At 44.7% G+C, this 25876-nt stretch overlaps 1 protein-coding gene across 5 annotated transcripts in view; it reads right to left on the reverse strand.

The window, feature by feature from the left end:
* Nucleotides 1-25876, reverse strand: part of ZFAT (zinc finger and AT-hook domain containing) — a 220908-nt gene that overhangs the window by 96153 nt on the left and 98879 nt on the right. For all 5 annotated transcript variants that reach the window (XM_032254175.1, XM_032254165.1, XM_032254180.1 and 2 more), the window contains 5 exons: nucleotides 23982-25438; nucleotides 22946-23178; nucleotides 10948-11035; nucleotides 8974-9123; nucleotides 4850-5023 (listed from right to left, as the gene is read on the reverse strand). In XM_032254175.1, coding sequence (XP_032110066.1) covers nucleotides 4850-5023; nucleotides 8974-9123; nucleotides 10948-11035; nucleotides 22946-23178; nucleotides 23982-25438 — 2102 coding nt within the window. The remainder of the gene's footprint in view (nucleotides 1-4849; nucleotides 5024-8973; nucleotides 9124-10947; nucleotides 11036-22945; nucleotides 23179-23981; nucleotides 25439-25876) is intronic.

Here is a 25876-nt window from a genome sequence, read left to right on the forward strand (position 1 = left end):
ACGGGGGGATCAAACAGGTCACGGTGAGGGACTGGGCTTCCACTCGGCATGGCGGCAGATAGACAGGAGGGTTCTGAGCAGAGAAGGGGCACGGCCTGGCCTCTGTTTCCACAGGATCACTGGTTGTTTTGTTGATAATAGACTTGTGTGGACCAGGACAGGTTCTACGGAAAGCGGTTAGGAGCCTACTGCCAGAATGGAGGTAGGAGATGACAGGGGTCTGCACAAAAAGGACGGCATGAGGGGGCTGAGAAGTGGGAGAACTCCAGATCATGTTAAAAGAGAGAACACACAGGATTTGCTAATGGGTCATGTGTGGGGTATGAATGAGACAGTCAAGACTGACCCAATGCTTTTTTGATCTGAGCAAAGGAAAAGGAATAGCCATTTCCCAAGATGGGATACAGCAGGGGTTGGCAACCTATGCCTGAGCACCAAATTCAGCCTGCTTCTTGCTTTTGTACAGCTGGGAGTTAAGCATGGCTTTTACATTTTTCAAAGTTCATAAACATAGAAACAACAAAAAAGAGAAAACTGAATGTGGCGCTCAAAACCCCCAAATGCTCACAATCTCTTTACAAACTTTGGCAACCCCTAGGCCATAGGAGACAGGGTCTAGGGAGGAAGACTAAAGCTTAGTGTTGAGCATGCTAAGCTCAGGGGACCATGTGGACGTCCAAGTGCAGATGCTTAGTGGGCAGTTACAGACAGGGCAGTGCCAAGGCTGGGGGAACAAGAGGGCTGGAAATACAAGTTTAGAAGTCTTCTGTATTAGTCCATTTTCACTGCTGATAAAGACATACCCAAAACTGGGTAATTTATAAAGAAAAATAAGTTTAATGGATTCATAGTTCCACGTGGCTGGGAGGCCTCACAATCATGGCACCTTATATGGTGACAGATGAGAAAATGAGAGCCAAGTGAAACGGGAAACCCCTTATAAAACCATCAGAACTCGTGAGACTTATTCACTATCACAAGAACAATACTGGGGAAACTGCCCCCATTGTTCAATTATCTCCCACAGGGTCCCTCCCACAACACGTGGGAATTATGGGAGCTGCAATACAAAATGAGACTTGGGTGGAGACACAGTCAAACCATATCACCTTCCATCAAAATGGTGTTTAAAGCCATAAGAATGGAGGGTTCACCTAAGGTATAAGGAAAAAAACAACATGCAGTGGCTCATGCTTGTAACCCCAGCACTTTGGGAGGCCAAGGCAGACAGATCACTTGAGGTAAAGAGTTCGAGACCAGCCTGGCCAACACTGGGCAACATAGCGAAACACCATCTCTACTAAAAATGTAAAAATTAGCTAGGTGTGGTGGCACATGCCTGTAATCCCAGCTATGGCAGGAGGCTGAGGCACAAGAATCACTTGAACCCAGGAGGCGGAGGCTGCAGTGAGCTGAGACTGCACCATTGCACTCAAGCCTAGCTGACAAAGTGAGACTCTGTTTCAGGAAAAAAAAAAAACACCAACAACGCCCACAGACTGAGCCCCGTGGCCTAAAAGAGGTAGAGATCAGAAAGCTAAGACAGAATCAGGACAGGATGCCGAGGAAGAACAGCCAAGAGAGCAGGAGGCAGCCAGCCAGCATGGGGTACACTTCCTCTCTTTTGATCCTCAAAGCCACTCAACAAGAGGGTATACCTATCCCAGTTTACTGATGAGGAAAGTCACCCTACTAGGAAGAGGCAAACAGACCCACACCCAGGCCTCTCTAGCTCTACCTATTCCACATGGCTTTTCTGCAGAGCAACCTATTGAGTTATTAGTGATGCAACAAATACAATTAAAACCAAATAATTTCAGGTAGGCTGTAAGACAATCTTTCCTTCTAAGTAAAAAGCTAATTCTATGGTTGAAGGCTGAGAGCCTCATCAAGACAACCAAGCACTGTACAGATTCAAAGCATGTTACAGGCATCGTCAAACAGCTCACAAGGTCATCCCCAGGGACAGAGAGAAAGCTATTTTTCCTAACTTGATGAACAATTCTGAAGTTTATCCAAAGGAGTAATAACTAAATGAGAAAAACTACGTAAGTTTCATAGAAAATAAAGTTTACTGGATAACAGTAAAGGTTAGTTACTAGAACAGCTTGAAAAATAAGGTACTAGCACACACCAAAATCTCAGAATTAAACCCAATATCCAGGGAAATTCTGGCACTGCAAAATAAAATTGAAAGGAACGATTTCTCTATAAATACGAGTCAATGATAACTGTTTGAAACAAAACTTCTTACCACATAGCATATGATAAAATAAATTTCAAGAAGATTAAATTTCATGTTATGTAATCATAAAATAAAACTCAAAGAAAAAGTAAAAGAATTTTGCCCCAAACTGAGGAAGACTTCTTTTAACAGAGAAAATCACGGAAGGTGAAAACATAAAGGAAAATACAAACAACTTTAAATGAACAAAGTTATTTAACTTTGTAGATAAAAAGATACCTTAAACAAAACATAAAGGCAAACGATGACAAAGTATTAAGACACAAGGAGCTCTAAGACGTCATCAAGGTAAAATACGAGCACTACAGAAATGAGCAAGAGATGTAAATAAATTTTTTCAAAGTTTCTATAATAAACATGTTATGGGGGAAGATTAAAAAGGAAAAGAATTACCTATAGCTTAATTAAAGCTACATCTGGATCAGCAATGGAGCTAGAACAAGGGGTCTGTGATTCAGCACTCTATTTACCAAGCCAGCCCCAGGTAAAACATGAGATGCTGGTGTCGAAAGAGAAACACAAATAATGAAATACAGCTGCCCTGTGGGAAAGCAATCATCTCGGATTTAGAAATAAAGCTGCACTGACACCTCCTATTTCCATCCCTTTAGCCCCACTTTAACCCTTTCTTCCTAGAATCAGAGGTTTGAGGCTGAAAGAAACCCAAGAAACGTTAAGGTCTCATTTCCTTATTTTGCAGTGTAACAAAACTGAGACCCACGTAGTGGAAGAAGTTGGCACTGAGGCAGGATACCAGTTCCAGGGGTCCTCTCATTGCACCTGATGACTGATGCTCTTCTTTTTTTGGGGGGAGGGGTGGAGAATGAGGTCTCACGCTGTCACCCAGGCTGGAGTACTGTGGTGCGATCTTGGCTCACTGCAACTTCTGCCTCCAGTCTCAAGCAACCCTCCACCTCAGCTTCCCAAGTAACTGGGACTACAGGCATGTGCCACCACGCCCTGTTAATTTTTTTGTATTTTTGGTAGAGGCAGGATTTCACCATGTTTCCCAGGCTGGTCTCCAAGTCCTTCACTCAGGTAATACACCCACCTCCTTTGGCCTCCCGAAGTGCTGGTATTTTGGGTGTGAGCCACTGCGCCTGTGAATGCGTTCTTGACCTGCCACCACGGCCCACTGGATACTCCACGCTTCCCTGCCACTGGGGACAGCTGCTCTTCATGACTAAGGGACTGATGTAGTTATGTGCCATCACATTAAGAAACGGAGTTCCTGCCTAAATGTTCAGGCAGCTGAGAAGTCAGTAAGGCTTATTGTTTGTGGAGGTGTAGACTCATTAAAAACTACATGACTTTAATGCTTTCATTATTCAAGTATGACTGCCTTATTGTCACTGTATTTTTAATTTTGATTATGGATTTTTTTTTTTTTTTTTTTAGAGAATACTGCTTAAGTTTTAATAGTTACAGTTCTGGCTCCTTTTCAGCCTTAGGCAAGCCCTTGGTCCTTAATTCTGATGAATTCCAGCAAAGCATTCACCCTTTGCACTAAGTCCTTCACGCTCACCTGCATTCTTGCTGAGGCCCTAACCAACACACACACACCAGGACTGATTTTCAGAACAATCTTAAAATAAAGGTGGAACTTAAGAGCTATATCATCCACTAAATTCTGAAATTAAAAATCACTGCTGAAAAACTGATTTTTTTTAGTAAACTCCAATTTTCATACATAATTAAGGTAAATAACAATACATTTATAAATAAACTTTAATAATCTTGTCACATGCAGTATTTACAAGTCCCTCACACAACTGGTCTTCCTGAGTAAAATCAAGTTTCTTATGGTTTAGATGCCTGTCTTCCTAGAACGAATCTTCTTTCCCTCTATCCAGCCTGTGCCAGGGAGACTGTACCCAATACCCACCGAGCTCCCCATCTGCCTCAACCCATGCCCTGTTTGGGACTCCTGATCTCCCCTCCATAATGCGCACTTGCCCTTACAATGGCCTGCCCTCTCCTCTGTCTGACTTCTAGATTATGAACTCCTTGAACGCAGGAACTGGTCTCTACTTGACCTGATATCCTAGAACCTACCCTCATGGCTAGCACATACAAGAATCCAATCAATGGCTCTTAATGAATGAGAAATCCGCTTAAGTAAACTTTATCTAGATCAAACCTGCCCAAATATTGGTTTTATTTTAGACTTAGTTCCACCCCTGAGGTAGCTTAGATGATAAGAGCCTCCCTTGAAAAATCAGGCCAGATGTGATCAAGGTTGCCCCTCAGGATCCTGGAGCTCCAGGTGGGGATGGAGGGCTGAAGAGGGTGGAAACTTCAGAACCACAGATGGAGGCTTCCTGAAGACGCCTCCTTCCCTGAAGCAGCTTCCCCCTCACCGCATACCCCCACCACTGGCGCACACACACCCGGTAGGTGTTTATCCTGCACCTGCTAGAAGTGAGGCACTCAGCACAGGGCCGGGAGGAAGCCAGGCCAGGTCTTCACTGCTCTTTCAGAAGCCCTTTCTAATGGGCACGTGCTCTTTCCCGCCTCCAGTACAGCAAGTTTCTGACAAACGGGAACATCAGCTGCAAACCACACATTTAGAGGGGAAAGTTCACCTTGGGGTCATTTACTCACCATCTGCAGTGTGGAGGAGCTTGTGGCTTTTCAGTGTCCCTTTTGATTTGAATTTCTTGCCACACATGTCACATAGGTGGGTTTTCTCAGTGCTGTGACGATTCATGTGAGCCTTGAGGTTACTCTTGCTTCGAGTTGCATACTCACACAAAGAACACTTGAAGGGCTTCACACCTGCCAAGGGGAAAATGTAGATATCTATCTACATATATTTACATATGTGTATGCATATGTGTGTGTGAATCTGAAGGAATACATATATCCATATCTAAATATACTTATAGATATGTATACATAAAACAACCGTTTTGAACACAGCAATGTACTTGCTCGGTCCTAAAGCACCACACATTTCCCACGCCAGGCTCCTCCCCAGGCTGTGCCTCCTGGGATGCCCCGACCCTGCAGCTTTCTCTGACCTTCCCTGGTAGATTTCCCTACCTCCCTTATCAATGTTCCCAACTCCTGTAACTCTCTACGAGCTGGAATGTTCACTGCACATTATAGTGAGTCCTTCATATCTGCCCTCTCCCCACAGTCTGGGAACGCCTTGAGGACAGAGATCTTGAGTGACCCACAGACAAGACAGTCACTAAATTCAACTGATCTGAGTTAAACTGAACACCATGAAAGTCGCCAAGGCCCTCTGCAAACATCAGTGGGATCAGGCACCAGGACCTGATGTGGAAGCACATTTATTTCATAAAACAAATAGAGCTTTATCACACTGGTGGTTGATGGGCTCATGACTCTGACTGTAGGGGCATCTGGGCATTCACCACTCCTTCATTCACCAAGGGTCTACTGAGGACCTATTTTCATACTAAGCACTGGGGATTAATCTGGAAACTGAGAAGAGTGAATCCCAGCCTTCACTGTCGGGTGGGAGATGCAGACAGGTAAACAGGCCATTACAACATGGTGTGATATGCTATAGGGACAGAGGCTGGAGCTGGGGGGAAAGAGGAGGGGGGCAGGGAACAGACCTGAGCACAGTAATGAAGCAGACAATTTTTAGTAGGCCAAACGTTTTCACCCATTATCTACACTACCTATGACTTTGCAGATGAGGAAACCAACACTTTAAAGAGGCTGAGGGCAATGCCCAGGAGCACAGAGCTGACATGCACTCAGGGGTGTGATGTGCCTTAGGGCCCATGCAAGCCCAGCTCTGGCCTGGGTTTCTAGAGATGAAGTAATACTCTAACCATAGCGCCAACAGGCTGTGTGCCCTTGAACTTATGTTTGGATCACAGTTCTCGTCTCTGTAAAATAACAGGACCAGGAGTCACTTCCCAAGGAGCCTTCAGGGCACCAGATCCCCTGTTCTGGGTTGGTCATTTACGACACGCTCTCACAAGAACAGGGCCACAGCCGTGGTGGTAGCCTGGGTCAAGCAGCATCTTTCTGTATCTCACACTACCTTCAGCAGGCATTTCAACCCTGAGTCAAAGCTACAGACGGCTGAGGACTACCACCGCCGCAGAGAAAAAGCCCACACAAACCATACGAAAAGGGAACATGGTGCACTCCTGCTGTCTTTAGATACTTTATAAATGTGTGAACAGTTCAGTATATTCAGGTACAATTTGACTTGCTGTTTTTCTAAAAGAACTCAAGAATGAAGGCATGCACTGTCTCCCAATCCTAGAGAAGGCTAATTAATAATTTATGTTCTTCATTATGTCTGGAAGGAGAAGAACCAAGTAAAGCAACACAGAGATTGAAGTATACATATTTCCATTAACATCTTTGCCCACCCACTGGCCAGCCGTGCAATGCTGCAGAGTCACCTCAACAGCTCTGCACCTCCGTGGGCTCTGCGACGTATGATCATGGAAAATGAGATGGTGCAGGTAAACCAGCTGTGGATCTCCAGATCATCCACACTATGGCATTCACCCCAAGGTGACATACTAAGACACTGTCTACTCTAAGTTCTCCCCGAAGGGCCAGTGTTTAGAACTGCTGTAGTGGATGGGTCCCAGGTATATTGCTTGACTACTAAGACACCTCGAACAAAGTTGCAGGTCCTCTAAGCAACAAATGTCACAGGTATGCACAAAGTCCTACATGGTTAATTTCTGTGACTACAGTCAATACAGTGTTTTCTTATTTTCTTTCTTTTTAATTTGGGTTTTTTTTTAAGTCAATAAGATAATTTGGGTTTTTAAATTTGTTTTTCTTGTCCTATGTTTTGAGAGTAAACAGAGACAAGGGGTATTTTATGGTACAGGGAAATGTGGCGCGTGTACTGATACCCTTTTTCCTTTGCGATTCATCATTATACAGAAAGTCACAGATCAGGAAAAAAAAAAAAAAGGATGCCAGGATACAGCAGCCTTTGGCTTTCTGAATTTTTATCAAGTCTGACGTCACTTAAAATACTAGATTACTTTCAAATCGCAAATATGCAACCTTACCGTATCATCACAAATGTTTACTTAATACACCATAGCATCAGCCACGTATTAAGTACCCAACATGTGCTAACCCTTCTACGGAGGGTTTTATATAAATTGTCTCATTAATCCTTGCAATATATCCCAAAGTAGATCATATTACAGATAAACTGAGGTTCAGAGAGATGGAATTATTTGCCCATCATACATGCTGCGGGTGAGATTTGAACCCAGCTCTCTCACTTCCTCTCACATGAGTGCGATTACAGTTTGATACTTGTATAAGCCCCTGGTCTCCAGCCTCTACTGGGCCCTCTGTACTTCCATCAGGGTCAACTCCCTTGTGATTCCCATGAACACCCTTCCAAGCCTGTCTTCTCAGCATTCTTTGCTGAGCAAACTTGACATCGGCTATGAATGCCTTCAACTTCATAACAAAGAAACCACAGATGTCTAAACGCGTACATGCTACACCCTCACGTCCATCACTCCTGTCTCAGTGTAGGAGGTGCCTCCTCCTCCTGAAACGAGTCAGTGCAGAAGAGAAGAGCAAGAGTCTTGGAATTAGATGGCATTGGTCCAAATCCCAGTTCCACCACGTGTTAGCTATGTGACCCTGGGCAAATTACTTTACTTGTCTAAGCCTCATTTTCCTCATTGGTAAAATGTGGATGGTAACAGCACCCACCTCTAAGGTTGTTGAGAATACTGACTCCAATAACATGAGTAAAACACTGAGCACTGGCATCTAGTAGGTCCTCATTATATGCTGGTAAACAAAAAGTAGCTGCCAACCTTGCAATTTATCTCAACTCCTTCTGCCTTCTCCAGGTTCCTAAACTATCAGTTACCATTCTCATTAATGAATGATTCATCTCTCTCTCCCTAATAGTTCCTTCCCTGGGATATATAAATAGGTCATTTTTATCCCATATTGTAGAGAATACTTCACCTTTCACCCCCCTCTAGTCTTGTTTTCCTATCTGCAGCATTCCACGTTCCTAATTAACAGGCAGGGACCTGATGCAGGTGTCTGGAAGGGCTTTCCCCAGCCCCTTGGCTCCTACCCCAATCCCCGGCAGGGCCATGCCATTATCCAGGGGGAGAAAACAAAGTTGATGGCCTGTTGTGCTAGCAGAATCTTTACTTCCAACTTCCCAAAGCCCTGAGTGCGGCCCCCCAACACTTTCCTTTATAGGCAAGCAACCCAAAAGCACAGCCTACATTCTTCTCTCCATTCCCTCATCTCCATTCAGCCCTTCCACCTTCTGAATTCCTTCTCCATAGCCTGAATAACACTCCACACTGCTGGAATGGGAGAACTCTTTGCTGCCTTCCTTCCTTCATTCATAATACCAACAGTTCTGGAAAACTTGCTATGTACTGGGCACCAGGGTGGGCACTGGAGTTCCTGCCATGAATAAGACTCTGGTGTTCCTGTTCTGAAAGTACCTACTTTCCAGTAGAGGAGTCACGGTGATTTATTTCACTATAATTGCAATGAGACCTATGAAGAAATGCACACCTCTATTCATTGCAATTGCAACTGATTAACGATTTAAATTACTGTTTGTAGCTGGTTGATGGACGCGACTCTCAGTGTGCTAAGGAAATTCTAACAGCAGGAATGTGAAGATATGGCTTCCTCCTAACGTACTCCCAAAATGAAGGATAGAAGCACAAAGTTAAAAGGGTGCCCAATTTGGAAAGAAAAATACTCACCTTCATGAGCCCAAATATGACGCTGAAGGTCTGAGCCATTCTTCATGAAATAAAAGTCACAATACGGGCACTTCATGGCTCTCTTTCCAATTAGCCCTTTCAGCTGAACCCTCCTCCCAAGAACCTCAGAAATAGTGCTCATGGAGACCTCTAGAAGGAAAGCAGGATGTCAAAAGGGGTCAGAGGACCTTGGGGAAAGTTAGACATAAATAAACCTTATCAGTAAGCAGCACCAAAGGTGGAATCAAGGTGTGCCTCATGGTGTCGAGATAGGATTTTTCACCTAAAAAGTTAAACCAGAATCCAGTCGAGTCTCAGATTTCAGTATCTGTTCCACATCACGTATAAGGAATGGAAAAGCGATATCACAAGGCAATAATCACACAAATGCAGAAAGTGGGGCTGTCTACAGGAAATGTGACTCAGTTTCCCCCACAAGTCAATGTCATGGAAAAAAGCACAAGGGAGGGGGGCACTAGAGAACACGAGAAACAGAAAGGTAAGGCACAAAACCACTAGGTGCAAATGCTTAGATGCTGCTTAAAGCAAACCAACAGTTAAAAAAAAAATCTTGGGGAAAATTGGGGAAATTTTAAACAGGCTTATAATAGGCGCCAATAACGAATTATAGTTAATCCTGTTTTCTTTATTGGTGACATGGTGGCTATGTTAAAAGCAATCCTTAAGTTGGAGATGCATTTTAAAGGTTTTTATGGAGGAATTACATGCTGTCTAGAATATATTTTTAAATAACCTAGAAGAAGAAAAGTTTGCATGGTGGATACATGAAAAGAGTTTGGCAAAATCTGGATAACTGAGGAAGCTGAGCGACAAATACAGGAGGTTCCCAGCATTATTCTGTGTGCTCTTGTATGTTTGGGATTTTCTGGAATAAAAAGTTTAAAATGATAACAAAATAATTTCTTACATCTGTTCATTAGCAAGGGCTAGCTGTTTTAATAACAACTCTGGCTCACATTGGATCCCATGTCACTTAGGACATGAGTTAACATGAGGAGGACAGTGCTGGGCCTTCAGAGAAGCACACAGCCCACACCCTTCCCACATACACGCAGGCCCCACAGCTCTGTCCACTCACAGATGAAACATGAGTCTTAGTACCCTTCTATTATTTCTTTATCTTCCTCCGTTTATAATCAGTGAGTCTGTTCCCTTATACCAAGAGCAGACACAAAATAATGAAGAACAGGAAAAAATAGACATGTATGAAGGGAGAAGCATATTTAAAGACAGTATCTGTTATTCCTTCATAAAACACACAATGCCCTCCTGTGCTTTCTCGGGGCCTGGCTAGAGAGTCACGGTGACTGGGGCATGGTGGTCAGTGCACTGTGTGTGAAGTTAGCAGGGGTTGGGGGTGGACCCTCGGCCAGATTGGGGGCTACAACTGCCTCCCCAAATTCAGGGCTGTGAGGAAGAACGTAAAGAATGAACAGAAATTAATCAGGCAGGACAGAAGGGAAAATGTTCCAGGTGGCACAAACAGGAAAGACAAGGCACAGACACCCAGGTAGCTGGTGCCTCATGCACCTGACCAGTGTGGAAGGTGAGAAGACCCATGTTGATGGTCTCTCCACCTCTCAGATGCTCCTCAGCCTGGGCAGGAGCCAACACCCCTTACAAACCACCACTCTGAGTAACACACGCTTATGACAAAGGGCAGGCAACAGGCAAGAATCTAAGTCAGACCTATGTTACATGGGACCCATTCAAAGGCATGCAAATATCACTGAAACTGCAGGGGTGAGGGCAGATGCATCTCAAGACCAGATAAAAGAAGAAAAGGAAAGAAATAATTATCCCAGATTTGAATAAAGATGATTGTTTCCCATGAACGCATACACAGCTTCATCCCTTTTTATGTCTACATAGTGCAGCTGATGTAAAACATTGTTTTAAATAAACATAAGCATTTTTAACATTAATCTTCCACTCTAAAATGTACAACCTTACCAGGGTGGTTGGTCTTGATATGTGACTTTATCAATCGGTCTTCTGAAAAAGACTTTTCACAAACAGGGCAAGAATAACTCCTTTTGTCCTAAATAGAAAGAGTACATAATCAATTGACTCTCTAATTTAAATCTGGGCTCTGTAAAAAATAACCACCACCATCACCATTATCACCACCACCACCACCACCACTACCACTCGTGCTATCAACAGTCATTACCACCACCACCATCACCATCATCAATACCACCACCAGCACTATCAACAGTCATCACCACCACCATTATCACCATCATCAATACCACCACACCACCACCAGCACTATCAACAGTCATCACCACCACCATTATCACCATCATCAAGACCATCACACCACCACCAGCACTATCAACAGTCATCGCCAGTACTACCACCATCACCACCACCATCGCCACCACCACCACCATTGTCAACACTAGTATTAACATCAGCACCATCATTGTCATCAGCTTCATCAAAGCCAGACACAGTGCACCCTTCCAAGTATATATATACAGCCTCTACCTGGCTTTGCACAGCCTGAGGAGCTCAAAAGTAGGGGAATGGAGGAAGGAAGGAACGGCATCAGCTGTACTTCAGAAGGAAGGGATGAGGCTTAGAGGGGAGAGTTCTGTGGAGGTAGGCAGTACTCAGCCTCAAGGCTGCAGGTCTACCACACAGACCAGTGCTATTCTATAACTCAAGAGCATATTATAACCACCAGCATTCAACGCAGGGATTACATGGGCAAATGATTTTATTGAGACTCACAACCACTCACAAAAGATAGGCACTGTTCATGCACATGTTACAGATTAAGAAAACAAGGCCCAGGATATAAGCCTAAAGTCTGAGAGGAGGCACCAGTGTTGGAAGCAGAGTGTCCGGATGCCCACCCAGGATGCCTCCTGCCACTCCAAGACCCGTGTCCCACTGAGGTTGCAGGAGGCTGTTCATCCTGGACTGATGCAGCTTCGCAGCCATGGTCACCATCATGTAACAGTCAGGAAGAAGGTTTTGTGAATTACCAAGCTACGGCTTTTCCTCACCGCCCTTCTCTCCCAGCACTCACTTGAGAGGGACTTCACATCACTCTTTTCCCCCAGCATGGATGTCACTGGTTGAATTGTATTCCCCAAAAATCACATGTTGGATTCCTAACCTCCAATACCTCAGAATGTGACCTTATTTGGAGTCTTTACAGAGGCAATCCAGTTAAAATGAGGTCACTGGGGTGGGCCATCATCCAACGTGACTGGTGTCCTTATAAAAAGTGGAAATTCGAACACAGAGCTGCACGCAGGGAGAACGCCATGTGCAAATGAAGGCAGAGACCAGAGCAATGTGTCTACCAGCCAGGGAGTGCCAATGACAGACAGCAAATCACCTGAAGCTCAGAGAGAGGCACGGACCACATCCTCTCCAACAGCCCTCAAGAGGAAGCAGCCCTGCCAATAGCCTGACCTCTGCCCTCTGCTCTCCAGGACGCTGTGACAGTAAATACCTGCTGTTTATATCACCAGTGTGTGGCACTTTGACTGCCAAGCTTACCAAACCCACAGCTTACTAAGAGCCAAACCCTGGTAGGAAATGTCTCTGGGCAGATGGCTGAATAAAAAGCAAAAACAGGCCAGGCATGCTAGCTCATGCCTGTAATCCCAGCATTTTGGGAGGCCGAGGTGAGAGGATCACCTGGGGTCAGGAGTTCAAAACCAGCTGACCAATATGGAGAAACCCATCTCTACTAAAAATAGAAAACAATTCGCTGGGCATGGTGGTGCATGCATGTAATCCCAACTACTCGGGAAGCTGAGATGGGAGAATCGCTTGAACCCAGGAGGCGGAGGTTGTGGTGAGCCAAGATTGCACCACTGCACTCCAGCCTGGGCAACAAGAGCAAAACTCCACCTTAAAAAAAAAAAAGTGAAAACAAAATATGCAGGAACTACCGCTGGAAGGAAAGGTTTGGGGCTGTGTTTCGGGGGAGGTTAATACACTCCATGCTCACTTGGGTTTACAGAAGGACTAATTCGAGACCTTGACTAGCAGAATAGGCTCCGGGCTCAGAGCCCCTGGGTTCAAACCTTGGTTTTGCCACTTATCAGCTGTGGAACTTTGAGCAAGTGATTTAACCTCTCAGTGCCTCCATTTGATTATCTGTAAAATGGCAATAAAAACAATGCCTCCTTCATAGGGTCTCAAGGAGGATAAAGGAGATGAAAACACAGAGTGTTTAGAACGGAACCTGTCATATAGGGAAAGCTCAATAAATCTGAAAGACTTTGCTGCTGTGGTTTTTGTGTTGCTATCAGCAACTCAGCCTGAGACAGCAGCCCTTCGCATGGGCGAATACTCCCTGGGAACCTCTGAGAGCAGGATCTGAATGAGCACCCGCTCCCTCCTTTGTGGACTGGTTATTGCTGCTGTGGCGTGACTCCTGAGGCCGGTGTTCCCCAGCATACACTTAGAAAAAGTGTACTTTACACTGAAAACCAAAACCAAAAGAAAACAAAAGTACCTCTGAACAACCAAATGGTTTGGGTACATTTCCCACCCAAACGCCAGCCAAGCGCACATGTCCAAGGGGTCCAGGCACCTCTTAAGAAACTGTCCTGAATTTTCTGGCCAGGCAATGCCACAGATCCCCACATAGGCTACACCACAGGCCCAGTGCTCCTCAGAGTACTCCTGTCACTGCCCTCCTCTGCCCTTGGCCTCAGGCAAGACGCCCCGGGCCTGGCGGGCATCCGGGAGGAGACTTCCACCACCCTCACTGCCTCTCAGTGCCCGCATCATCAGAGTTGACGGAGGCATTCAGAAGGGCTTTGAAGGAGTTTACAGTGATCTCCCCTGAGCTTCTGCTATTTGATTTTTTTCTTTTAATCTCTGATAGTCAGAAAGCAATTTATCTCAGAGCTTATCAGGTCCCCTTATTTTTTGATGCCTTTGAAGACTGTCAGAAGGACACAGATGGTGGTAAAGGGTACTGGCCGGGGGTGTGTGGGGAACTCTTAGGACTCATTTGCTTCTTTTTCAAAAGCTCAGTTCCATACCAGAGATGAAAACTCAGACTGACACAACAAACTTAAAAAGAGTGGTGGTTAAAAGAGCTCCCGACAGAGACGGAGAGTATGAGAGACCCATGCCTTAATGACGGTAGGAAAGCCCAGCTTTTGGAGTCTGTTTGCTCTGACAGAAATGGCCTTCAAAGCAATCAGGATCCTTTGAAAGAAGGGAGACACTGCACGAAGTCGCAGCATGGCCTGGAGTGCAGGGTCAGCCCCAAGGCTTAGGCTCGGAGCCCAGCTCTCTGCTCCAGGCAAAGCTCATCTGGTCTATGCCTTAGCAGCAGGTGCTTTAAAAAATAAAGGTGGGAGTTTCTACTCAACCATTTCTCAGGAATAAAGCCCACACTTATGGCATGTGCTTTCCTCCATGGACTCATTCATTCCTCAGCTGCTATAGGGCTCCTGGTATGTGCCAGGCACTGCACTGAGGAAGAGGTGTGAGACCCTCAGAGGCTCGAATGCTCATCAAGAAAGAGATGTGTCAACACGCGGAGCCCAACCATCAGTGAGGATGTCTGCAGAAAATGCAGCAAAGCACAGGAAAAGTCATGGTGAAATTACAATTCATTTGAACAAGTTAGAAGAGAGCCAGAAATGTGCTCGATTTAGGATTTCAACTCAAGGATTTTCCTTTCCCCTGGAAATAGTTCTGTTTTGCCACGTGATGCCCTTTCAATTTAGAATCTCAGTTCTTACTAAAATGAAGCTATTCAATACACAACATGATCTGGTAGCCTGAGGTCTCCTGGACAGTGGATAAAATACCCAAATGGAGAAACAGAGAAACAAATTTGTTCTATAATCAAATAAGAAAAGACCATTTTCTTACAGCTCTTGGAAAGGGAAAACATTACATGCAATCACTTTAATTGAATAACATTTCCTCTACTTTAAAAGTACACATACTGGGCTGGGTGCGGTGGCTCAAGTCTATAATCCCAGCACTTTGGGAGGCTGAGTTGGATGGATCACAAGGTCAGGAGTTCAAGACCATCCTGGCCAATATGGTGAAACTCCATGTCTACTAAATATACAAAAATTAGCCTGGCATGGTGGCATGCGCCTGTAGTCCCAGATACCTCCAGAGGCTGAGGCAGAAGAATTGCTTGAACTTGAGAGGTGGAGGTTGCAGTGAGCCAAGATCATACCACTGCACTTCAGCCTGGGCTGAAGTCAGAGACTGTCTCAAAAAAAAAAAAAAAAAAAAGTACACATACTGACTGAGTGTACCCATTTCTAGAAAGAGATTGAAAGTAGCTTCCTCTACCTCTTCCTCTTCCTCTAACTCTTCCTCTTCCTCTTCCTCTACCTCTTCCTTGGTGCTTTGTTGGCAATATATTTTAGCTTATCTCCAGAAAGTACGTGTAAGATTTCTTTTTAATATATGGACCTTTATAGCCAAAAAGAGTCTATGCACTTCTCAATGACAAAAGTTAACTATTCTAAACATTTGTTGAGAGACCATCAAACTCAATAGTACACCATCACCAATCACTACCGCTATTCCTCTTTCTCCTCCTCCTTCTTCTCCTCCTACTAAAAAGGAGAGTTAGAAGGACAAATTACTCTAGACAGGCCTCTCCCTATATACCTGGGATTATGCTGTGTCCTTACAAAATTTAGTGATCTCACTAAATTCTCATGGAGGTGGGTGCTACTGCCTTCATTTCCAGAGGATTCATTAGGCTATGGAGCCACGCCATTTCTAAGTCCCAGAGTCAGAACGCAACATCAAGTGCACCAACTCCCGAGCTCTTAGCATCAGAAATCTTTGAGGTTTTCGGCGAAGCAACACAGGCCAGAAACAAAAGGAATACACTGGCATATCATAAACATCCACCAGATGCTCCACTTCCTGCTGCCTCACACTTTTGTGTCAGAAGGAACTTTATTAAATAACAGATTCTCAGATTTTACCGTAAATTGTAGTGGAGGGAGGAGCCCAGGAATCTCATTCATCACAATTACCCCCATGTGACTCTAACTGAGGAGATCATGAATGATGTGATTTAGGCCACTAAATACGTATTTAAGGAGACTCACAGGGGGTCACCCATCTGACAGCACCACCCAGCACATTCACGCATACACACTGACAGATAAACATGTAAACACTGAAACAAAGCCTCTGAAAAGAGCACTTACCCTTGGTAGAGGTGAATAATGCTGACAAGTTCTATTTTATTTTATTCTATTTCATTTATAAGATATCCTAGTTGTGAGTCACTAAACTGATTTCATAGCCCCCTGATTTTTTTTTTTTTTTTTTTTTTTTTTTTTGCGAGAGAAAGAAGATGCTGACCTGGGTGTTCTCTACTGTACGTATTTTCTAATGCAGTCCTCACAACCCAAAGAGGCACAGAGAAGTACTTTTGATCTCCATTTTTACAGATGAGAAAACGGAGGCTCAGGGAGGCTAAGGATTTGCCCCAAATCACAGAAACAGATACGGGATCTGAACTCGGGTATACCAGAACCGAAAACCTCCTCTCACCCTATAAAATCATGTTCGTTCAAGTGCCCCCTTTATAAAGTTGCACAGTGCTGTAAAAGTGGATTTGCTTCAGAAATGTCACTAACTCTCTTGACTAGATCCCCATATTTCCTTAATACCAAGACACCTTTGACTATAAGTTGACATCATCTAGTTACTAGGGAAGCAGGAGGTAGTGGGAGGAAAGTTGGTTAAATGGACACATTCTTTCCAATCATTGGGTGTATCCTTGGCTAATAAATGGTTTTAAGAGTCACAGCAACGGGCACTTTGCCAGATTATCCTACAGTCCTAACGAAACTGGAAAGGACTTGGATATGGGCCCATCTGAGGGGCAGGTGGGGAGATGGCTACTTTAAATCGCCTTCATTTTTGAGCTTCATGGGACTCTGTACTGAAAGCAGTAAATGCTAAAACAAATGCAGAAGGCCAGGCAGCCAGAATTACAACACTGGCTCGGGAAACCAAGCCCCACGCTGGCACAAGGCCTTGCCCGGGTCCCGTGCATTTCCTCACCAGAGCAGCACCGCTCTCCCAACCCAGCTAGACCCTCCATGACCATAGTCCTAAGATGAAGCACATGGACATCCACAAGGTACTTTTATATCACACAGCACAGTCATGCTGTCTCACTATATTGCCACCATCCAGAGAAAGCAGGGAAGTATTTTTCACTCCACTTTCAGGGAAAGGGAAACAGAGACCATGCAGTCTGCACAGCCGAGAGACCTAAAGCCAGAGCACTGTCCTATAACTCCAGATTCCCAGTTCTATCCATTCCATGGCAGCAATAATGGCACAAGTGTCCAAAACAGTGACGATGACACAGATAAATACTGGGGGGTGGTAACTAAAACATGGATCATTTTTCTTAGATGCTTCATAATTATTGAAAACCCCTTTAAGGAAAGGTTAATACTTAACCTCCTAGAGTTAACCTCCATGCTTTACTTAGGTGATTTTGCCAAGAATTAGACTGAATCCTGTGAATTTAAAACACTCTGTAGTTGGGAGATACTGTCTTGGTGAAATTACCATTAAAAAATGATATCAACTAATGAAATGCAGTATATCCACGCAAAGAAATATTATTCAGCTATAAAAAGGAAGCCATGGATGAATTAAGTGACAGCAATGAGTCACAAAAGACTATATTAAATATACATATTTTATGATTTCTTTCAGATGATATGTCCAGGACAGGCAAATCCACAGATATAGAAAGGAGATTAGTGGCTGCCTAGAGCTGAGGGAGAGCAATAAGGCAGCTGATGGGTGCAAGGTTCCTTTATGGGATGATGAAAAAGCTCTAAAATTACCTGTAATGCAATTCTAAGCAAAAAGAACAAAGCAGGAGGCATCATGCTGCCTGACTTCTAACTATACTACAAGGCTACAGTAATCAAAACAGCATGGTAATGGTACCAAAACAGAGATATAGACCAATGGAACAGAACAGAGGCCTCAGAGGCAACACCACACATCTACAATCACCCGATCTTTGACAAACCTGACAAAAACATGCAATGGGGAAAGGAGTCCCTGTTTAACAAATGGCGTTAGGAAAACTGGCTAGCCATGTACAGAAAGCAGAAACTGGACCCATTCCTGACACCTTACATTAAAATTAACTCCAGATGGATTAAAGATTTAAACATAAGACCTAACACCATAAAAGCTCTAGAAGAAAATCTAGGCAAAACCATTCAGGACATAGGAATAGGCAAGGACTTCATGACCAAAACACCAAAAGCATTGGCAACAAAAGCCAAAATAGACAAATGGGACCTAATCAAACTCCACAGCTTCTGCATAGCAAAAGAAACAGCCATTAGAGTGGATTGGCAACCAACAAAATGGTAAAAAATTTTTGCAGTTTACCCATCTGACAAAGGGCTGATATCCAGATTCTACAAAGAACTAAAACAGATTTACAACAAAAAAAACAAACAAGCCTATTCAAAAGTGGGCACAGGATATGAACAGACACTTTACAAAAGAAGATATACATGAGGCCAACAAACATATGAAAAAATGCTCATCATCACTGTCATTAGAGAAACACAAATCTAAACCACATTGAAATACCATCTCACGCCAGTTAGAATGGCGATCGTTAAAAAATCTGGAGACAACAGATGCTGGAGAGGATGTGGAGAAATAGGAACAGTTTTGCACTGTTGGTGGGAATGTAAATTAGTTCAACCATTGTGGAAGACAGTAGGGCGTTTCCTCAAGGACCTAGAAATAGAAATTCCATTTGACCCAGCAATCCCATTACTGGGTATATATCCAAAGGATTATAAATTGTTCTACTACAAGGACACATGCACACGAATGTTCACTGCAGCACTGTTCACAATAGCAAAGACCTGGAACCAACCCAAATGCCCATCAATGATAGACTGGACAGGGAAAATGTGGCACATATTATGCAGCCATCAAAAACGATGAGTTCGTGTCCTTTGTAGGGACATGGATGAAACTAGAAACCATCATTCTCAGCAAACTGACACAAGAACAGAAAATCAAACACCGCATGTTCTCACTCACAGGTGGGTGCTGAACAATGAGAACACATGGACACAGGGAGGGGAGCATCACACACTGGGGTCTGTCGGGGGTAAACAGGGGAGGAACAAGGGGGGGTGGGGAGTTGGGGAGAGATAGCATGGGGAGAAATGTTCAATATAGGTGATGGGGAGGAAGGCAGCAAACCACACTGCCATGTGTGTACCTATGCAACAATCTTGCACGTTCTTCACGTGTACCCCAAAACCTAAAATGCAATAAAAAAAATTAACAGCAGCAAGCAAAAAAAAAAAAATATTAGCTGTAGTGATAGTTGCACAACTCTGTGAATATACAAAATAAAAACAATAAAAAACCACATTGGATTTCACACTTTAATGAGCAAATTGTATGGTATGTAAAATTGTATCTCGATAAAGCTGTTACAAAAAAAAAAAAAAGAATCCACCTTAACTGTCCTTGAAAACACGGAATTCTACTTAAAACACTTTGCAATAGCAACTTTATTATCAGATCAAAAGAGTCTTCATTCAGGGAAAGCAGGCTTCTTTTACTGTGTCAACATTTTCTTGGTACCCTTGGCTTCATTACAAAAATAATCTACAGCCTCAAAAGACAAATGTTGTCTAAACTCAAAATCCTAGAACCTGTTATCATAAATCATGCTATCTTACTATGTTGGCAACATGGTCTACCTGCTTCATGGAAAATATTTAGTAATTCAATATCCAGGAGTAAATACAAAAACCTTCCCCTTGGTTTGTGCTGTTGACTCTGCTGGGAATTTCCTCCTCACTCTCTTTCCTGGCTGAAATCTACTCATAACCTTAGAACCCCTTCTTCCAGGTAGCCCTCAGAACCTTCCTCTGAGGCCCTTTCCAGGTAAATTTTTTTAGGGGAAGTACATTGTTGTGTTGATGTCACTGTCCCTCTCATGTTGCCGTTTGCCATTACTGTTTATTGTTTAACCTCCCCTCGACCCAAAACCAAGAGCACCCTGAAGGCAGGGACCAGGTCTTTCTGGAAATCCCAATGCCAGACCCGCAGAGGAGGCAGCCTCCAGTCAGTGCTGGCTGGCTTTGGAAGTAGCGGCATCACATGCACCTTTAAAAGGATCTCAGTTGGAAGAACTGCAAATATCAGTAAGGGAAAAGACTGAAATTAAGCTTACAACTTCAAAGAAAATGTGAGCGCTAATGAGAAACAGGCTTGCACATCTTTTTTATAAGGTCAACTGAGTCACACCCCCGTATTCAGCACACTGCTCTTCTCTTGCAGTTAGTTGCATAGAAATTTTATTATTGTAGCATAAAGCACAATGGCCACTTAACAGCACAGAAAGAATCAACACAGTCCCTGCTCTCATGGCACGACATCCACTTCGACCACATTCCTTCAGATGATGGACACATGTACAGGAGACCTACCAAGAACCAAGTGATTGATGTTAATGACCAACTACAACAAAGTGGGGAGCCCAGGCAGTGGTCAGAGTGTGGCTTGAATTCTGTCTCTGTCCCTTACCAATGGCACGACCATGAGCAAGTTACCAAATGGCTCTGTAATGCCAGGCCCCTAATCTGCCCAGTGGAGGAATACTCCAACTACTAGAAGTAATATGAGAATTAAGGCTGCACAAGGGGCTGGCCCACAGGATAAAGACAGTAGCTGTTCCCTTCCCTTTCCCCCAGCATGTATTTCCCGAAATGCCATCCTAAGTATTCACATTGAAGAGATAAGCCTCTCAGAAGGAAGATTCATAACAACAGAAAGTTGAAAAGAGAAACCTCTTTAAATGCTGCTTTATTAAGAAGAATGAAAGCAAATGAGACTGAGGCCAAAGATCTCAGCGCACATTCCTGACATTCCTCCGCTGATTGTGAGGCCCAGGGATGTGGCCAGGAGGCCGAGCATCAGCACTGAGGGAAGAAATCGCTGGGCTGGACCATGGGTCCCTCACAACAGGCAGGCAAGATTTGGGCGTGGAAGCATACATACGGTCCCAGGTGGTAAAGCTCACCTACAACTTACTTTTTCTTGTCATTCTCCCAGCCTATGTTTCAAACTCTCTAAATCCAGAGCAGCAAGCATCAAAAGAAGAAGTAGAATCAATAATGAAAACAGTCTATGGCACACAGTGCTTGCTCCATGCCAGGCACTGTTCTGAGACATTTACATCTATTCTCTCACTTCATCCTCACCCGAGGATGGATAAACTGAGGCAAATAGGTCACATGACTTATCACAAGGCTAAACACGTGGCAAATGGGGGAGCCAGGGTTAAAACCCAGCAGTCTACTTCCTGGTCTTAATTGCCATAGTCCAAGGCTTCTCCCAAGAACATGTTCTCTTATTGGTTTCACACCCTCCTGACTTCATATGAGTTTCCAGCAAAATCACTTTAGTGAATTCTGCCACCTCACTTTTCCCTGCCGTAATAGAGTACTGGAAGCAGTATTCTAACAGCAGCTCCACGAGGAATTACAAACCACATGTTTTCACATGCTACCCAGAGAAACACAGACAGAAAGAAAAGGAAGGAGAGAGAATGTGTACTGAGAAGTGCCAAATGACATGCAGCAGCCAGTACCCAGTCAACTACCTGACAAGCACTGTGCCAAGTTCCTTAGAGCACTGCACTAAAGCTCCCAGTAACCACCAACCTATATGCATTCACAACTATAATTATATGCACACACACATGTATGTATGTGTGCACATATGTGTAGGTGTGTACTTGCATAAACACACATATATACACAACTGTGTGTGTGTGTGTATGCATATCTGTATAAACACACGTATATACACATCTGTGTGTGTGTGTGTATGCATATGTGTGTGGATGTATATCAAATAGGTTTTTTAAAATATATACCTTATACAGAAGGCTATTTCATATAGGTCTCAGGAAAGACAAGTGAGTTCTCCAAGGGCCTGCGACAGTGCTGGAGACAGTGTTTGAATCCAGATATCCAATTTCAAAGCCCATGCTCTAAACTACTCACTACACCCAAACATCCTGACTTTACCCTTAGTGACAAACTGCTGTGGTGTTACCCTTTGTGATAAGCTGCTATGATTTTTATGCCAGAAAACTGTGATAGCACATCAAGTTTCTGAAGCTTCATTTTTTGCTGTCTGCAGTATAAAAAGACATGCAATTAACACAGAACCACACCTGGGGCCAGATGTGCTTCCTTTATAACTTTAAGAAGCCTCAAATCACTCTCAGATGCCAGCCTCCTGAGTTAGATTAGAATTTGCAAAAATAAACACTCATTCATTGTGTTACAAGATCCCCCACCAAAGAGCTACACAAATTTACCATCGTGACTATGAACAGCATCTTGAATTAACATATCACTGTTTAAAAAGAAAAGTGCTTCAAAGACATTCTCTCCCAGAGACGAAAATAAATCGCACAAAACTATGGCGATAGTGGTCATCAACACCTACTACCTCTTACTCTAAAGCAAATACTGTTCTCATCACCGTACAAGCATTATCTAATTCAGCCTCTCACCCACATTTAGTAGTAGCTATTACTGTTATCTTTGCTATTAATTATTCTTTAAAATGCCATTTAAGAAATCCTGGATTCACTTCTCCTCTATAGATATTTCTTCTGTAGACTTCATCTGATGCTAAAAAATTTGCACAGAAAACAATTTGTTCCATCTAATCTCTCTTTTCAACATATTAGAGACTGTTGCTGTGAAAGGAACCTGGGACACCCCCGTTATGTGCACAACTGTGTAAGGAGAAGGACCTCTGTGTGTTTTCAGGGCTGGCCTGCAACAGAGGCACCTACATATATGCATAAACTCAAGAAAGCAATGAGTACTCAGGGGAGACGGGGCTGCCGCTTGGGCTTGCTACTTACCAGTGCTGTGTGAACTTTAAGATGTGCCTGTAGCTTATATTTATCTGGAGTCGAGTAGTCACAGCCGTCAGTGGGACACTTCAGCAAGATGTTGCTGTGTTTCTGAATTACATGGCGTTTAAGGCAGTTTTTGGTGATGGAAGAATAATGACACTGGGAGCAATAATACAGATGTTCCCGGGTGTGGGTGCGGACATGCATATCAAAATGCACTTGGTACCAAAAAAGTTTGCCTAAAAAAATATTTTCACATGAGAACAAGGAAGTTTCTTTTTGACTGATTTTTGAATTTTTTTCATTATTATTATTATTTTATCTACAGTTATTTCCCTCTTGGGCTTGTCCGGGTCACCCTTCCTACTTTTCACCACATTTCTGTCTGGAAATTACTTTTCAAAGGTGAGAGGTTGCAAATATTAAGGGTGTTATCATTTTTTGAATGATTTCAAGGCTAGGAGAGGAGGAAGCCAATTGTTTGCTGAGAACCAGTCATAGTGCCAAACACCATGATGCACATGCATAAATCTACGAGTCTCTAAGCTCCTACTGGCACTCCTGGGACAGCAGGTCTGGAGCTGGACTTTCTCTATCCTGTGCTGCCAGCTCCCCACGAGGTCCAGGAGCCATACTTTCATCCTGAGTTGCAGGGTGCTATTTGGGACCTCCTTACAGAGAGCGGCGGCCACTTTTGTAACCTCTCTTGGCTGATCTAAGAGTTGGCCACAATCTAAAGCGCAACTTTAAACTTGTGATGTGCCAGAAGAAAGATTCTTCTTGGTTAGAGTTCTGGGAGAGGTCATGGGTAACCCTCAGCACACACACCTGACCAGGCCAACATGGTCAACTGTGCGGCCATCCCAGCCGCCTCCACAAGACTCCAGGCGCTAACTGCCACACAGGGGTCACCGTTCCTATCTACCATGGAGGAAGGGGGCTCACTTTGGAGGCATTCCAGACACAAGCTCAAATCAAATGCGAGGTGACCACAGTGTGATGGGAGTGGACAGGGCCACGAAGCGGCGCTGCCTTTCCTTACCACAGTATTCACACTCCAGGTCTCCATAAACCTTCCGGATCCGCTCGCACAAGCTGGTGTTCATTTGCTTCTTCTGTAAACTGTTCAGGATCTTCATGAAGGCAGTGACGCCAGATCGGTGCTCAGGGGCAGCTTTGCAAGAGTCGGGGTGATGCATGACAGTGTCCCCACCACCAGCTACTGGAGGGAGGAGGTCGGAGGCCTCAGCTGGGTTTGACCTGAGACACCTGCTGGGATCTGGGTCACCAGCTGAAAGTGCAGCCAGGTTCTGCCCTTCCCCTGGGGAACTCTGGGCGCCCTGGCTCTCCTGGTCTGACCCAGGGTTCTGGGCCTTGGACAGAAGTAGCGTGATCACTTCGCCTTGCGTCTGGACTAAGTCTGCATGTTGTGTGTCCGGGGACTTCTCAGGAGCAGCATGAGCCTCCACAGAAGAGCTATCATTTTTCAACAAAAAGTTATCTGAAACCACCTCTTGAGAATGCAGGTCTGAGGAGGAGATCACAGTGGTTCCCAGCTGGCAGGGTGGCGGAGCTGCACTTTCGGCCTGCGGGGAGGCCAGGTGCACAGCTGGGGCAGGTACTTCCCCAGGCACCTCCAGCTCCTTCTGGCCCTCTTCCAGCTGAGTGTCCCCAGGACAGGCCTCTTCCTTGAGTACATTCATGCCCTGGAGGGCAAACTCCTCTTCCGCCAGCTGCAGCTGGTCTCCCAGGGCTTCTTGCTGGATGTCCCCGCCAGGCTCCAGAAGGCAGAAGCTCTGGTTGATGGAACTGGTGAAGACCAAGGCCTCCTGGGATGCCTCATGCACCTCTTTGATGTGGGAGCGCAGCCTGATGGAGCTGACAAACTTCTTGCGGCAGACGGCACAGACATACACGAAGGGGTGCTTCCTGACATGCAGCTCCAGCGCCTGGTACTTGGTGGCCCCATGGCCACAGAGCTCACAGGCAAAAGGCCACTTGTCTCCATGGACCAGCATGTGGCGGTCACGGTCCAGCTCGTTCTTGAATTTGCGCTCGCAGATGTGGCAGTCATAGAGCAGCTGCCGCTTGCCCTCCCTCGTCATCAGGCAGAGCTCGTCCAAGGCCTCCTTGACCTTCTTGTCCTGAGGGTCATGCACGTCTCGGATGTGCTTGATGAGGTTCTTGACGTCGGAGTACTTCTTCTTGCAGAAGCGGCAGTGCTGCTTGATCTTCTTGTGCACCCGCTCGATGTGCACCTTGAGGTGGCCCTTGCTCAGGCAGGTGAATGAGCAATAGTCACAGGCGAACTTCTCGCCAGTGTGCTTCCGCAGGTGCACGTTGAGGTTGGCCTTGATGGCACTGGCGTAGCTGCACTGGGTGCACTTGTATGGCTTTTCATTGGTGTGGATCCTCAGGTGGGCCTGCAGCGAGTGCTTGAACTTGAAGACTTTGTTGCAGTATTCACAAGTGAAGATTTTGAGCTGAGTGGGACCTAGCCTAGAAACAGATGACAGCATGGTTACATTTGGAGATCTTGAATGTTCCTCATGAACGCTACGACCTCTTTATGAACCAAACACTAAAAGCTGAAAAGTGAACAAAACTGGACAGACACTGGATGGGTGCATTCATTCACTCAACAAACAGAATCAGAGGGCTCGTGTCGGGTGATGGTCCTCTAGGAGTTCACAGTCTTGGGGGAGGGAGGACAGGTTGGCAAATGTTTGTGTGACAATGTGGTGTGTACGGACAGGAATATGCACAGGGCAACAAAGGAAAGAGACCTCTAACCTGGATTAGTGTAGCTGAGAAAATCTGAGGAAGAGATGTCTGTCTAGGCTAAGGCCTCAAGAAAGAGAAAGAGGGAAGCAAGCGAAGGAAGACAGAAGAAAGATGGGTGCACTGCCCACAGAAGAGGAGGAAAGATGGGTGCAC

Source organism: Sapajus apella, unplaced genomic scaffold (genome assembly GCF_009761245.1).
Source record: "Sapajus apella isolate SASKATOON/1434 unplaced genomic scaffold, GSC_monkey_1.0 scaffold3, whole genome shotgun sequence".
NCBI classification, from domain to species: domain Eukaryota; kingdom Metazoa; phylum Chordata; class Mammalia; order Primates; family Cebidae; genus Sapajus; species Sapajus apella.